The 12,071-nt window shown below is 44.4% G+C and overlaps 2 protein-coding genes across 9 annotated transcripts in view; one reads left to right on the top strand and one right to left on the bottom strand.

Annotated features, from left to right (window-relative positions):
• Positions 1-12,005, bottom strand: part of TNN (tenascin N) — a 35,652-nt gene extending 23,647 nt beyond the window's left edge. For 5 of the 8 annotated variants that reach the window (XM_035898073.1, XM_035898076.1, XM_035898077.1 and 2 more), the window contains exons 1-3: positions 11,657-12,005; positions 9,486-9,618; positions 769-1,224 (exon numbers count right to left, since the gene is read on the bottom strand). In XM_035898073.1, coding sequence (XP_035753966.1) covers positions 769-1,180 — 412 coding nt within the window. In that variant the 5' untranslated portion in view covers positions 1,181-1,224; positions 9,486-9,618; positions 11,657-12,005. Of the gene's footprint in view, positions 1-768; positions 1,228-4,620; positions 4,727-9,485; positions 9,647-11,656 lie in introns of those variants that run through there. The other 3 variants (XM_035898074.1, XM_009642676.2, XM_035898075.1) reach the window with 3 other exon arrangements.
• Positions 11,241-12,071, top strand: part of MRPS14 (mitochondrial ribosomal protein S14) — a 4,057-nt gene continuing 3,226 nt past the window's right edge. Inside the window, exons 1-2 of the mRNA XM_009642685.2 lie at positions 11,241-11,282; positions 11,855-11,989. Of these exons, the coding sequence (XP_009640980.1) occupies positions 11,241-11,282; positions 11,855-11,989 (177 nt within the window). The remainder of the gene's footprint in view (positions 11,283-11,854; positions 11,990-12,071) is intronic.

Here is a 12,071-nt window from a genome sequence, read left to right as displayed (position 1 = left end):
TGTTCTGTAGTCGGCGGGAACGCAGTTCCCCCAGCCCCCCCAGACAGCCAGTTAGAAAGCTTTCCACAGCCTCTAACCTGAATCTTCCTGGCTGTAACTTAAGCTCACCATTTCTCACCGCATTTGTTATAAAAATGGAGAGCACATTATTCTCATCTGCTATACACCTCTATTTTTCATATAAGCAAAGACTTTGCCCTTCTCCTTGTCTCCATTCCCCAAGCAACATCGGTTTGCCAAATCTTTTCTTAGAGGCCATGTTGTATAAACCTTGGATCACGGGCAGAGCCAGCGGCCGCCACAAAACACCATCATCATAAACTCTGCTCTTCTTTTAGTCAGTTATCAAGGAGGAACTAGAAAGACAAATTCTCAACAACTGCATAATTGTCGAAGCAAAAATGAGAAAGGAAAAGTCAGCAACAAGAAATCCTTCCCTTACCTTCCACACTCCTCTCTCCCAGAAATTCCTCCACTGAATCCTCCCACCTATGCGAAACTCTGGAACCGTTCCCTTCCACTTCTGGGAGATGCCTAGGGAGATTTCCTCTGCTCTGGTTCCAGAAATGGTATGTACTAACACATTTTGGGACCTTCATTTTTCCTTTGACATCACAAAAACCAGAGCACCATCCCATCTGTAGGACTTAAGCATTTTGCTCACAGAGAACCCCCAATAACTGTGAGAAATGGATTCCAGTCCCCAAATCAGTGCAGTAAATAGGCTGTACCTGGGCTGTAAGAACAGAGACTGCAATTGCTACTTACCTTGGCTTCCCCCACAGCACTTCTGAGGGCTGCAGACTTCTCTCAGCTCTGCCACTTCTTTCTCCAGCTTCTCCATCCTCTCAAGTAGACCCTTAATGTGGGTCAAAGTTTCACACTCCCCTTTGGGTGCGTGTACGTGGATGTTGTGCCTAAAGATGATATTCTGCTCTTCATTTTCCTCAGCCTCCCCAGGACCTAGCTGCACCTCATTGTTGTCTTCATGGTGTAATGGATCTGCCTCCACCTTAATCTGGGAGGACGTGGGCAGGTCAATTTTGTAGGAGTGGCTGAAGGATATTCTTTGACCGTCACTGGCGCAGTTGTGAGGTGCAGGTTGTTGAATGGCAGATGTCTGAAGAGCACAGCACAGCAATACTCCCACCGGGAAGGCAAGCCAGCTCTGGAAATCCATCTGGTAGGCTTTCAGAGGAAGCACTGATCCTTCAAACAGCACAGCTGCTTTCAAGAAGAAGAAAAATATAAGAAGTGCGATCATAAAGATGGTTTTCATGATTTTCTAAAAGACAAATTCTTTGGTTTTAATACTAGGTTGGTCGTCTAGCCCCCCCCCCCCCAACTATGAGCTTTAAGTTTGCAACATTCAAGTGAGATCCATTGCAATTCTTAATTATGCCATAGCACTTCTCATTCCCCTGCAGTTACAGTAAACACTGCATCAGTCTCCTGGCTGTGATCTGGGTTACTGATCTTTTTTTTTTGACCATTGGGTAATGTTCAGCAGCCTGCATGGTTTTCAGCTAGAAGCTTGATAACTGTGCTGATGCTGCGTGCATAAAAAAAATTCTTTTGGTACAAGAAGTATGGGAGATAGTTTTGCTCAGTTTACATGCATCACGCCATGAGATATCTTTCCCAGGACAGCTGCATTTCATGCATGGGTGGAAACGTTTTCAGGAAGCTGTTGGCAGAGATGCCAGGAGTCAGTTTGTACAGGGACTATAAGCATAGAACACTTTCTCAGGGAGGGAGATCAGCCAAGAGAAGTGGACTGCAGAACGGGGCCAAGTGTCCACTCCAGCCTTAGAGCCCCCATCTCTGCCTCTGCCCACGGGAGACAGAGGAGGGGAGCTGAGTTTTTGTGGAGGTGAGGACATCTGCTCTGTAGAGGCAGGACTGAGACCCTCACCTGGCTTCACATGTGTTGTTGATCACACATCACAAACCCCTCAACTTTGCGTACAGCTGTCCTGACAAAGAGCTGAACCAGCTGTCTTCAGCTTCAGGTCACGTGTTGATGATTTCTCATTTAGTCCACCATTTCAAAAAGGCCCTTTAGATTTAAATTATCAGGTTTTAGCCACGTGACTCATATGACACATAAAATTAAACCCATCCTCCTCTTCTAATACAGCACAGAGCCTACACTGTTATCTGGACTGGGGAGAATTAGAACATTTCCGCCATTTGAAACCAATATTTTGGCATTTTGTGTGCCTGAACACTGGCTTCACTTGAGGGACTTCAGGTTTATTTTGTATTTTGCTTTGACTCAGTTATCTGATTTGTTATCTCAGCATTGGCAGGGTTAATTTAGAAGCAACTAGAGCATGGAGTGAGTTAACACATTGAGTGAGAGAGCGTGTTGTAAACCCATTTGTTTTCCTGTACTTTTATTTCAAAAATATTCCTTCTTTCCTACCCTGCAGACATAAATAGGAAGAGGTGGTTTTCAGGCTGATTAAGTCTCAAAACTCATACTTAAAAATAAATAAATAAAATTGTACTGTTTAATAGCATTGACATTTAGAGGTCAAACCTGAAGTCCAAACATTTAGTTTAAAGTCTTCGGGTACTTAACAGAAACAAGGGCATTTGCTGTAAAATTTGTATGCTGTCAACCAAGCAAAAATTTAGGATTTAAGAAATGAACACCTCATAGGCGAGAATAACAGGAAGGAAGAAGCTGAACAAACAGGGGTGGAAGGATAAAATATAAAGTTAGAAACCTAAATTTATCTGTTGGCTTATTCAACGTTACAAACTAAATTTTGGCATTAATGGTAGATGTCAATCTGTACAGGAGGCGATATATATTTGGTTAAATACTTAGAATTTCTTCTCACAGGATGCAAAAACAAAATGCCACCATATGTGACTTCCTAAGCAGTCATGTTATTCATTGCACAAGCAGAATAAAAAAAATTTAAGTGCTAAATTGGGTAATGTGATAACTAGAAACCATTTGGCCAATACATAACCATAGTAACAGCAGAGCTGAACCCAGATAATAGCAGATAGTAGTGCTGCCCCAGATAATACTCTTTAAAGTAACAGAGGACTCCACTCCAAAAGAATCATACTAAGTTTTCAGCTCCTCTGCTATTTCCATTATAATCACATTTCTGAAAGTCATACAGTCCTGGGTTACAATGAAAATTAACTGTGTCTGTGAAACAACATTGTACGTTTTAAATGCCCCCAAAACTTTGGAAGTATCCCTACCATTAGATTCATGCCCTACCATTGGCAGCACAGCTACAGGAAGGTGCCCTTCACGCTGAGAAACATAAGGTTTTGGTTACTAAAAACCAAACCAGAACCGCACCACCACTGGAAAAACTTATTATACATGCTTATACCTATATGACAGGCCACTCTAGCGCTAGCTCATCTCTCTTCAAGCAAAATCATCACTGACATCAAGAAAAATAGGGTACAATCAGTCTACAATCCTTTAACTCATATGAATTAAGTAAGGGAGTTCCCTCTATTGCTCATTCCCAAGCAGTAATTTGTTTGCTGGCGTTTTTTTCATCCATTCAGCACTTATCCACTATGTTTAACTTGCAGTAAGAGAAGAGGAGGGTGGAGAGGAAGTATGTTCTTCTGTGGAGGCAGGACTTCATTCCCATCTCATCTCCTGAGGTTTTGATTTGTTTGTGGCCAAAGATGCAGCTTTCCCACCCGGACCCAACTGCTATTCTGTTTCCCAAGACTCCTCTCCCTCAAAGGGACACAGAAACTAACTATACCTTTCTTTTTCTGCTGTGCAGTCTTCTGAAACAAATCACATCATAAGAGATTGCTTCAAAACTCTGAACAAATTTAATGTCTAAATTCTATAGATTCTCACCTTAGTCAACTGCAGAAAACCCCAAAAGCTTCCATAGAATCACAGAATGGTTTGGGTTGGAAGGGACCTTTAAAGGTCATCGAGTCCAACCCTCCCCTGCAATGAGCAGGGACATCTTTAACTAGATCAGATTGCTCAGAGCCCTGTCCAATCTGGCCTTGAATGTTACCAGGAATGGGGCATCTACCACCTCTCTGGGCAACCTGTTCCAGTGTTTCACTACCATAATCACAAAAAATTTCTTCCTTATATCTAGACTAAATCTACCCTCTTCTAGTTTAAATCCATAACCTCTTGTCCTATCACAACAGGTCTTGCCAAAAAGTTTGTCCCCATCTTTCTTCTAAGCCCCCCTTTAAGTACTCAATGGCCACAATAAGGTGTCCCCGCAGCCTTCTCTTCTCCAGGCTGAACAACACCCACTCTCTCAGCCTTTCCTCAAAGAAGTGAGGATTTGATCATTTTTGTGGCCTTCCTCTGACCCTGCTCCAACAGGTCCATGTCTTTCCTGTGCTGGGGGCTCCAGAGCTGGACACAGTACTCCAGGTGGGGTCTTGCTAGAGCAGAGTAGAGGGACAGAATCACCTCCCTTGACCTGCTGGCCATGCTTCTTTTGCTCAGGATATGGTTGGCCTTCTGGGCTGCAAGCACACATTGCTGGCTCATGTCCAGCTTTTCATCCCCCAATCATAGAAGACCATTAGGTTGGCCAGGCAGGACTTGCCCTTGGTGAAGCCATTGTGGCCGTCTCAACTCACCTTGAGAGGTATGGGAAGAGTGGTTGCCAGTGAAGATTGAGGCAAAGAAGTTGTCAAGTACCTCAGCCTTCTCCTTGTCTGTTGTTACCAGTTTGCCAGTCTTGCTCATCAGGGTGGGTACACTTTCTTTGACCTTCCTTTTCTGGTTGACATACCTGTAGAAGCCCTTCTTATTATTCTTTGCATCCCTTGCCAAGTTCAGCTCCAGCCCTCCTGACTCTACACAACCAGGCAGCATCCCTACTCTCTTCCCAGGATACTGTCCCTGCTTCTACTGCCTGTGCAGTTCTGTCTTGCTCTTTTGTTTGACCATCAGGTCTTGACTACCCATGCCAGTCTCTTGCCTTCCTTTTCTGACTTCTTACACCTGAGAGTGAGCAGGAGCTCTTGCACTCTATGGAAAGTGTCCTTAAAGATCTGCCAGCTCTGTTCTGCTCCCTTGTCCCTGAGGGCAGTTTCCCAGGGGGTTCTATTGACTAACTCCTTGAAGAGCTGGAACTTTGCTTTCCTAAAATTCAGGGTCCTGACTTTACTCTTCACTTGACCCATATCCCTCAGGACTGCAGCCTCCACTGGTACATGATCACTGCAGCCCAGGCTGCCTCCAGTCTTGACGTCACACTTCTGTTGGTGATCAACAGGTCCAGTATTGCATCCCCTCTGGTAAGGCTGTCTATTACTTGGCCTAAGAAGTTATGCTCAATGCATTCCAGGAGTCTCCTAGATTACCTACAGCTCACCGTGCTACTTTTCCAGCAGATGTCTTGCCAGGGGACTTCAGCCACCCTAACAAGAGCCTGTGAGCACAATGCCTCCTGTAGCTGGAGTAAGAAGGCTTCGTCAGTCAGCTCCCCTTGATTGGGCAGCCTGTAGTAGGCACCAACCACAAGGTTCCCTTTGTTGCTTTGGTCTCTGATTCTTACCCATAAGCTTTCAGCCTGCTCATAGCTATTCCTCAGAGACAGCTCTTCACACTCTATCCATTTCTTGACGCAGAGGGCAATGCCTCTGCCCCTCCTTCCTCTCCTGACCCTTCTGAACTGCCTGTAGCCATCGATAGCCACACTCCTGTCATGGGATTCATCCCACCAAGTTTCAGTAACAGCAACTAGGACGTAGCTTTCTAGCAGCATGGTGGCTTCCAACTCTTCCTGTTTGTTGCCCATGCTGTGTGCATTGCTGTAGAGGCACTTCAGCTGGGCTGTCAGCCATGTCACCTTCTTGGAGGAATACCCCTTAACTCCTTTGAGGCATTTCACTGGTGTTTCCCTGTTGGCTCCTATTACCTCAGGAGTAAGGTCTCCATGAGACTTCAAGTGTGCTGCAGTGTACCCAGGATGTCTCAGAGCAACAGGCTGAGGTCTGTCACTAGAGGGACGCCATGCCTGTAACTTTGGCGCGTCATCCCACAGCTTGTCATGGGCAAGCCTGATATTATCCCTCTTCCCCCTTTGAGTCTCGTTCAAAGCTCTGTCAATGAGCCCCACTAGCTTGTGAGCAAAGACCCTCTTCCCCATTTCACAAAGGTGAGTCCCATCTGATGCCAGCAAGCCTGGTGCTATGTAGGCCATCCCATATCAATGGCTTTGTGGGGTTTGCTTCCAATCCCGGTTCCAAACCATCACCACCCCCAACCACACACACACATATCAATGGCTTTGTGGGGTTTGCTTCCAATCCCCAGTTGGTTCCAAACCACCACCACCCCCAACCACACACACACGCAATCCCTTCTCTCAGCACCAAGTGCTGAATAGCATTCCGTTGTAACATGATGTCATTACTAATTAGGGCTTCATGGAAACCACAAATTGATCTCAGATTTTCCTGGGTCTGGAGATCATTCAGGAGGAAAAACCCCTGAACATAAGCATTTCTGTCAAGCATAATGAAAGAGGAGGACAGCTTTTTTGGCTTCCTCATCATGTAATAAAGAGATTTTTCCCCTGCTGTTAAAAAGAGTGGGTTTAACTGATTCTTCATGGAGAGTGTCACGTCATAACATATAGCTGGCAATAATAGAAAATTAGGGAAATGACTAATTTAGGAAAGAATGCCTAACAGTCAGATCTAATGAATAGGCACAGAATATTTTCCTAAGGAAAGGGATGGAAGAAGCCCTGCTCACATCTTTTCAACCTTCGCAGAGGAAAGCACAAGATGATCAAAGCTGGAGAGAATCTACAATATTTATGTAAAAGATTCCAATGATCTAACTGTAAGTCTTTTTCCATCCTACAGATCGCTGCTTGAAGATTTGGGGTACAGGCCTTCACAGTATTATCTTCTGCTAGCACCCAGTCAGCCACAGGAGATGCATAACTGAAAGCTACTTCTATCAAGGCAAGAGATGATAAAGACAGAGATGTAGATACTTAGCAGGGTGCCACCCAGGCAATGTGGAGACGGGATTGAGCAGAGAAAGGAGGACTTGTAGTCAAAGAAAAAGGGAAATGCAGGCCTAGGACAGCTCCAGGGTTGCAGAAGAGAGAGAAAGTAAGCTATAAGATCAAAGATTGAGAAACGGGGCAGAGTAGAATATGTACATATCCAAGCAGAAAGAGTTATGCAATGCAACGCTACAAGCAACGCACATTAAGGTTGAAGAAAAATAGCCAGAAAAAGAGAGACGCAGTGAAAGGAGCCATGGGCTGAGACCCAAGCTTTCTAAATACCAAGGGATAGAACATCATGAGATGTTTTGAGCACAGCATTTTGCATGCTGGGGCCAGAACAGAAGCTGCAAAGCTGTACCTCAGTACTACAGACAGGACAGCTGGCAGTTGCCTAACTGCCAAGTTAGAAAATTGGCATGTTTAACCATCCTAAAGCCAGGGGCTTTCTTGAGGAACACACGAGGAATAACAAATATTAGAAGACTTGTCAGAAAGTCCTTAGCAAGCTCACAGAAGTGCTGTCGATATCCAAACAGCTATCACTTACTCGATTAACTCTCGAGAAGAGCAGCCACAGACCTGTCTGACCAACACTAGGAAGGTAGTATTTAGGCTTAGGAGACACAAGCATTACTAGTGATGGATATTTATCATGTGCTCTGCCCTCAAATGGATGTTGGCTGTAGAATGCCATACTGTTTAAAGCATGGAGATGATAACGTGGGAGCAGGGGAGTGCATAGCAGCAGCCTGCAGAGAGAAGCAAATGCATCTGCAGAGGCACATGGAAGAACTGTGTTCTTAGACAGAGGAGAAGATGCAGCAGCACAGAATTTGATAAACCAGCTCATCTCTGATTAAGCTGGAATATAGTCACACTCCTTACATCTTGCAACACTTTTAGCAATGAAGAATGACACAAGTCAGTAACACCAAAGAGCAGAACTCAGTCATAAGGGCTACTGGTTTTTTGTTAGCAGTCTGACAAAAATGAAGGAAAGGTCAAAACAGGCACAAAATGATGATGCTACTACTCAGTTGCTAAGAAGTCTAGCCCATTTTCCTTCTGCTTTACATATTTTCCTTGGTGAAGCATTCAGCTGAGACAAGCTACTAATTTTACAGCCTTTCCATAAGTATAATTTAGTTTAACCAATTGGATTATTTGTCTTTATCTTCTGTGGTGAAACTGTTCTACTGTTCCAGACCTCATCTGCTTTAGAAAGCTCTCCATCAGACTTCCTCTTCTCTGGCATTGGTCATAGAAGTCACTGGATGCAACTGCTGTAATAAGCTAGCCAGCATTCTGTTTTCAATATTATGCAATCTTTATGCAATTAATGGTTGCAATGAATGCAACCATTGATTTAGCAAGATTGTTTTTTTTGCAAGTATCTACCTTTTTTTACTTCTAGACTGGGTGAACCTCACCTAACACTACATAAGTTAGGAATGATTTGAAATAATGAATAGAAAAACAGAATTATAATCAGCCAGGTAGATACCATGCTTCTAGATTTATCCTTATATTTACCTTTTCTTTCATGCTAATTCTTCTGCAATGCCTGATAAGCAAGGTGTGTTAACTGTTCACACATGAATGAGAGATTGCTTCCAAAATCCTACATACTCATTAGAAAGTGCAGAGAGGCTTAATGGTATTTGCACATTTACTAGTTAGCATAAATATGCATTTCGTAACAAATGACCTAACTCCCTTCTGTTATATCATTAGCTGCCAGCTTAAGTCAGTCAGTCTTTCCTGAAGCAAATCTTTGTTCTGTTGCCTGCACAGCTCAAAAATTCTGTATTTGATCATTTTTACTTATCCAATGACATTTTCATTATAAATAGTATAATCAATAAAGTACATCTATTGTGGAAATAGTGATATATTTCATTTTATGTTGTAAAGAACTTCTACCAACTTCCACCACCAAGTTTGTGAAAACGTGCACTAGAAGGCATAGGAAGAGCTTTTTGGATGAGAAAATATTGAAAAATTACTAGAGTGTTTGTTGCAATTATAAGATGTAAGCGTGATCAAATTCCAGCATGATCGCATGACCAAAGGAAGGGCTTTTAAAACGACTCCTGTCACACAGAAATCAGAGCCTAAAATGGAAATTACTAGAAACGAGCATTCTAAAACAATCACCTTCTAGGTTAAACCCTAGCTCTATTAAAGCCAAAGGCAAAACTCCCATTTACTTTAGCAGGTATGTGGTTTCATAAGGTTGGAGGAGACAACCTGGGAAAGCTTAAGCCCTTCAAAATGGAGTGACATTAAATACCACTATACATTTTGCAATAATAATACATGCCCATAATACAGAATTATTGATGTTTGTGTAAGGCTTTCAAAGCCTTGGAGGGCATCTGCTATAGGAAGTCGGAAAAAATTGGCAGGGTTTTTCATTCAGAACAAACAACAGGAATCTCAAAGGAAATAAAAACACTTTTCTCTTACCTTTCAAGTACTTTCAGCTGTCTGGTTCAGAGCCCTTCTGATACAGCCACCACTTGCAAAGGTAATTTGAACAAGCTGAAAGGTCACCAAATGCTCTCCTCTTCCCAGTCCAGCTGCAAACCAGCACCAGTCCCTGCGGTGAATTTAAGTCCCCATGGAAGAGATGAAAGGAACCAATAGAGGCCTCGGGGTGTTGCCCTCCCACAAACCGCCTAAGGAGCACAGTGGGTTTGGGAGCAATTCCCCCACTCAGCATCAGTCTTGCACACCAGCAGGAAGAACCATTTCCTATTAATTTTATGCTCCACTTCTAGGCAAAAGCCAGAAAGCCTTTCCAGCCCTGTAAATCTGGCAGCAAACATCTCAGAATTACCACTAAGGCCCACATATTGACAAGCACATTTGAAGTATTAGTGATGCGAAATTCAGGTGGAGCAATACAGAAAGTAAAAATAAAACACCTTTTAAAACCAGCGGTAGTTAAACACAACACTGCACTTATCCAGCACAACACTGAAAAAAAACCCTTGAGAACTTAAAGGAAAGTAAATTATGTGATATAGGCATTGTTATGGTACCCACACGATTATTTTAACCATGTATTATTATTAAGCCCAGCTTTTAGCAGACAAACTGTCTCAGTTTCTGACCAGTTGCTTTGCTTTACTGCAACCAGAAGCTGTGCTGAGGGAGCTGAAGATGGCAGCAGCCTAACGGCTATCAATATGCATCGTTAGCCCTTGCCAATCTCAGTCATTGCAACAGGATGGTGAAGTCAAATACAGGCTGCTTACCGCACTGGACACTGCGAACACCACCAACTCACACTGGTGTTCCGTGCTTTCCCACTTAGTTTGTGTTTTTTGAAGCTGCAAGCACCAAACGCTCTGTCCTGGACAACCCTGTTACAGAAAGGGAAAGACAGAGCTGCAAGGCAACAGGCACGGTCCCTTCCTCCACAGCTGGGAAAGAGCCAACTACACAGGTGATGCTATTGAGCAAGGGCGGGATTCACTCCTGGCTGAAGAAATAGTTCTCCTTCCCACACTCACTGGTTCCTCACTCATCTGGATCATCTAACACAGAGAGACCAAGGAGAAGTGGAACAGAATATTGAAGAAACAAATGCACGCTCTATCATCCAAATCCCCTTTGATCACATCCGGCTTCCTACTTCGTTCGCTCTGCTGATATTCTACACATTGCTTTTACCAGCTGGAAAGCTGCAAAACTAGAAAGTTATAGACAATAACATCAGGGAGCAAAGCTTGAAATTCTCTCCCTGCAAACACCTGAAACCTCCTTCCAAGCCAGTCAAGCATCAACACACCACATCACTGGGAAGCAAAGCGGCAAACAGCCTGAGTTTTGAAGACAGGATGCTCACAGAAGCCCCCAGGCTTTGCAGGCTGAGCCCTTTCTGCTGCTGCAGTTTCCCTCCATAGACAGACCCTCACGCAAGTTTAAGAGCAGCCTTCCAGCTTCTCTGAGCACGAAGGGAGCACAGAGAGATGGGAAACGAGGCCAGCGACAAGCATTTCACCTCTCCGTGGCTCACAAGACCCATCTAAAGCAAGGAGAAGTGAAAACAGCAATCCCTCTGTGCCAGTTTAACGCTCTGTGTAGCAGGTATTAGTGGTTTCGGCTTGGCACAGACACAGGACAAAAACCTTCAGGGTAGGTAACGCCTGGGTTGGCAAGGCAGCCAGAAACTGAACAGGCTGTGGAGAATTAACCACTTCATCAGCACCGAAAATGGCCTTTTTCCACCATCACCTGCACCATCAGCCTAGGTGGGTAAAGCTACCGTGGAAGCTGTTCCTGCTGGCTGCAGCAGGGATAATAAAATTTCACTGATAATAAAATCAGCCTGCTGATCTGGCAGCTTCTTCCAGATGATACCTAGGTATTTCAGGACAGGTGTAATGCACTGGTATGAATGGAAAAATTAATCAAAGTGATTAATTCAACATAGAAAACTTAATGTTCTCCCTAAAATCAGGACATAGACTTATTTTAAACACTGTGTGAAGCTAAGTGTCAGTCAGCAGGGCAGTTTCTCTCCCAAAACAACAGGGCCGTTAGGAACAACAGCAGCAGAATTCCCCATGTGTTTTTCATTGTTCGGGGTTACGACTGGTCAATTTTGTCTGAAAAATGCTGTCACTTACCCAAAATTAATGAGTCGAAAAAAATGCAAAACGCTGATGTAAATTTAGGAATAGTCCTAGGTGGTAAGCAAGCGGACAAAGAAGCCCCCAGGAACAGAACCGGAGGCCCGTTGAGGCCAGCGGGGGGCAGGCCGCCTCTGCGGCGGCGGGGCCGGGCAGGACCTTGGCGGGACTCCCCTTCCCCCGTCATTCGCGCAGACTTCCCTCTCCAACCCGGGATCCCTCTGGTCCACCCAAAGTCGGATCCTGCGGTTTCTGTGGAAGATGCCAGCTCCCTCTAATGACGGAGGTGCCAGCGAGGCTGACATCAGCACCGGGATACGCAGCACAGCGGTTTGGGTTCCGCTTTTTTTCCACCCGCAAAGGCACTGGAAGTACGGTTTCACCGCGAAAGGATGGGCGGGGCGAGCGAAGG

This window comes from Egretta garzetta, unplaced genomic scaffold (genome assembly GCF_000687185.1).
Source record: "Egretta garzetta isolate BGI_Z169 unplaced genomic scaffold, ASM68718v1 scaffold187, whole genome shotgun sequence".
Classification (NCBI taxonomy): domain Eukaryota; kingdom Metazoa; phylum Chordata; class Aves; order Pelecaniformes; family Ardeidae; genus Egretta; species Egretta garzetta.
Note: the sequence above shows the minus strand (reverse complement) of the source record. Positions and strands in the feature narration are given on the sequence as shown.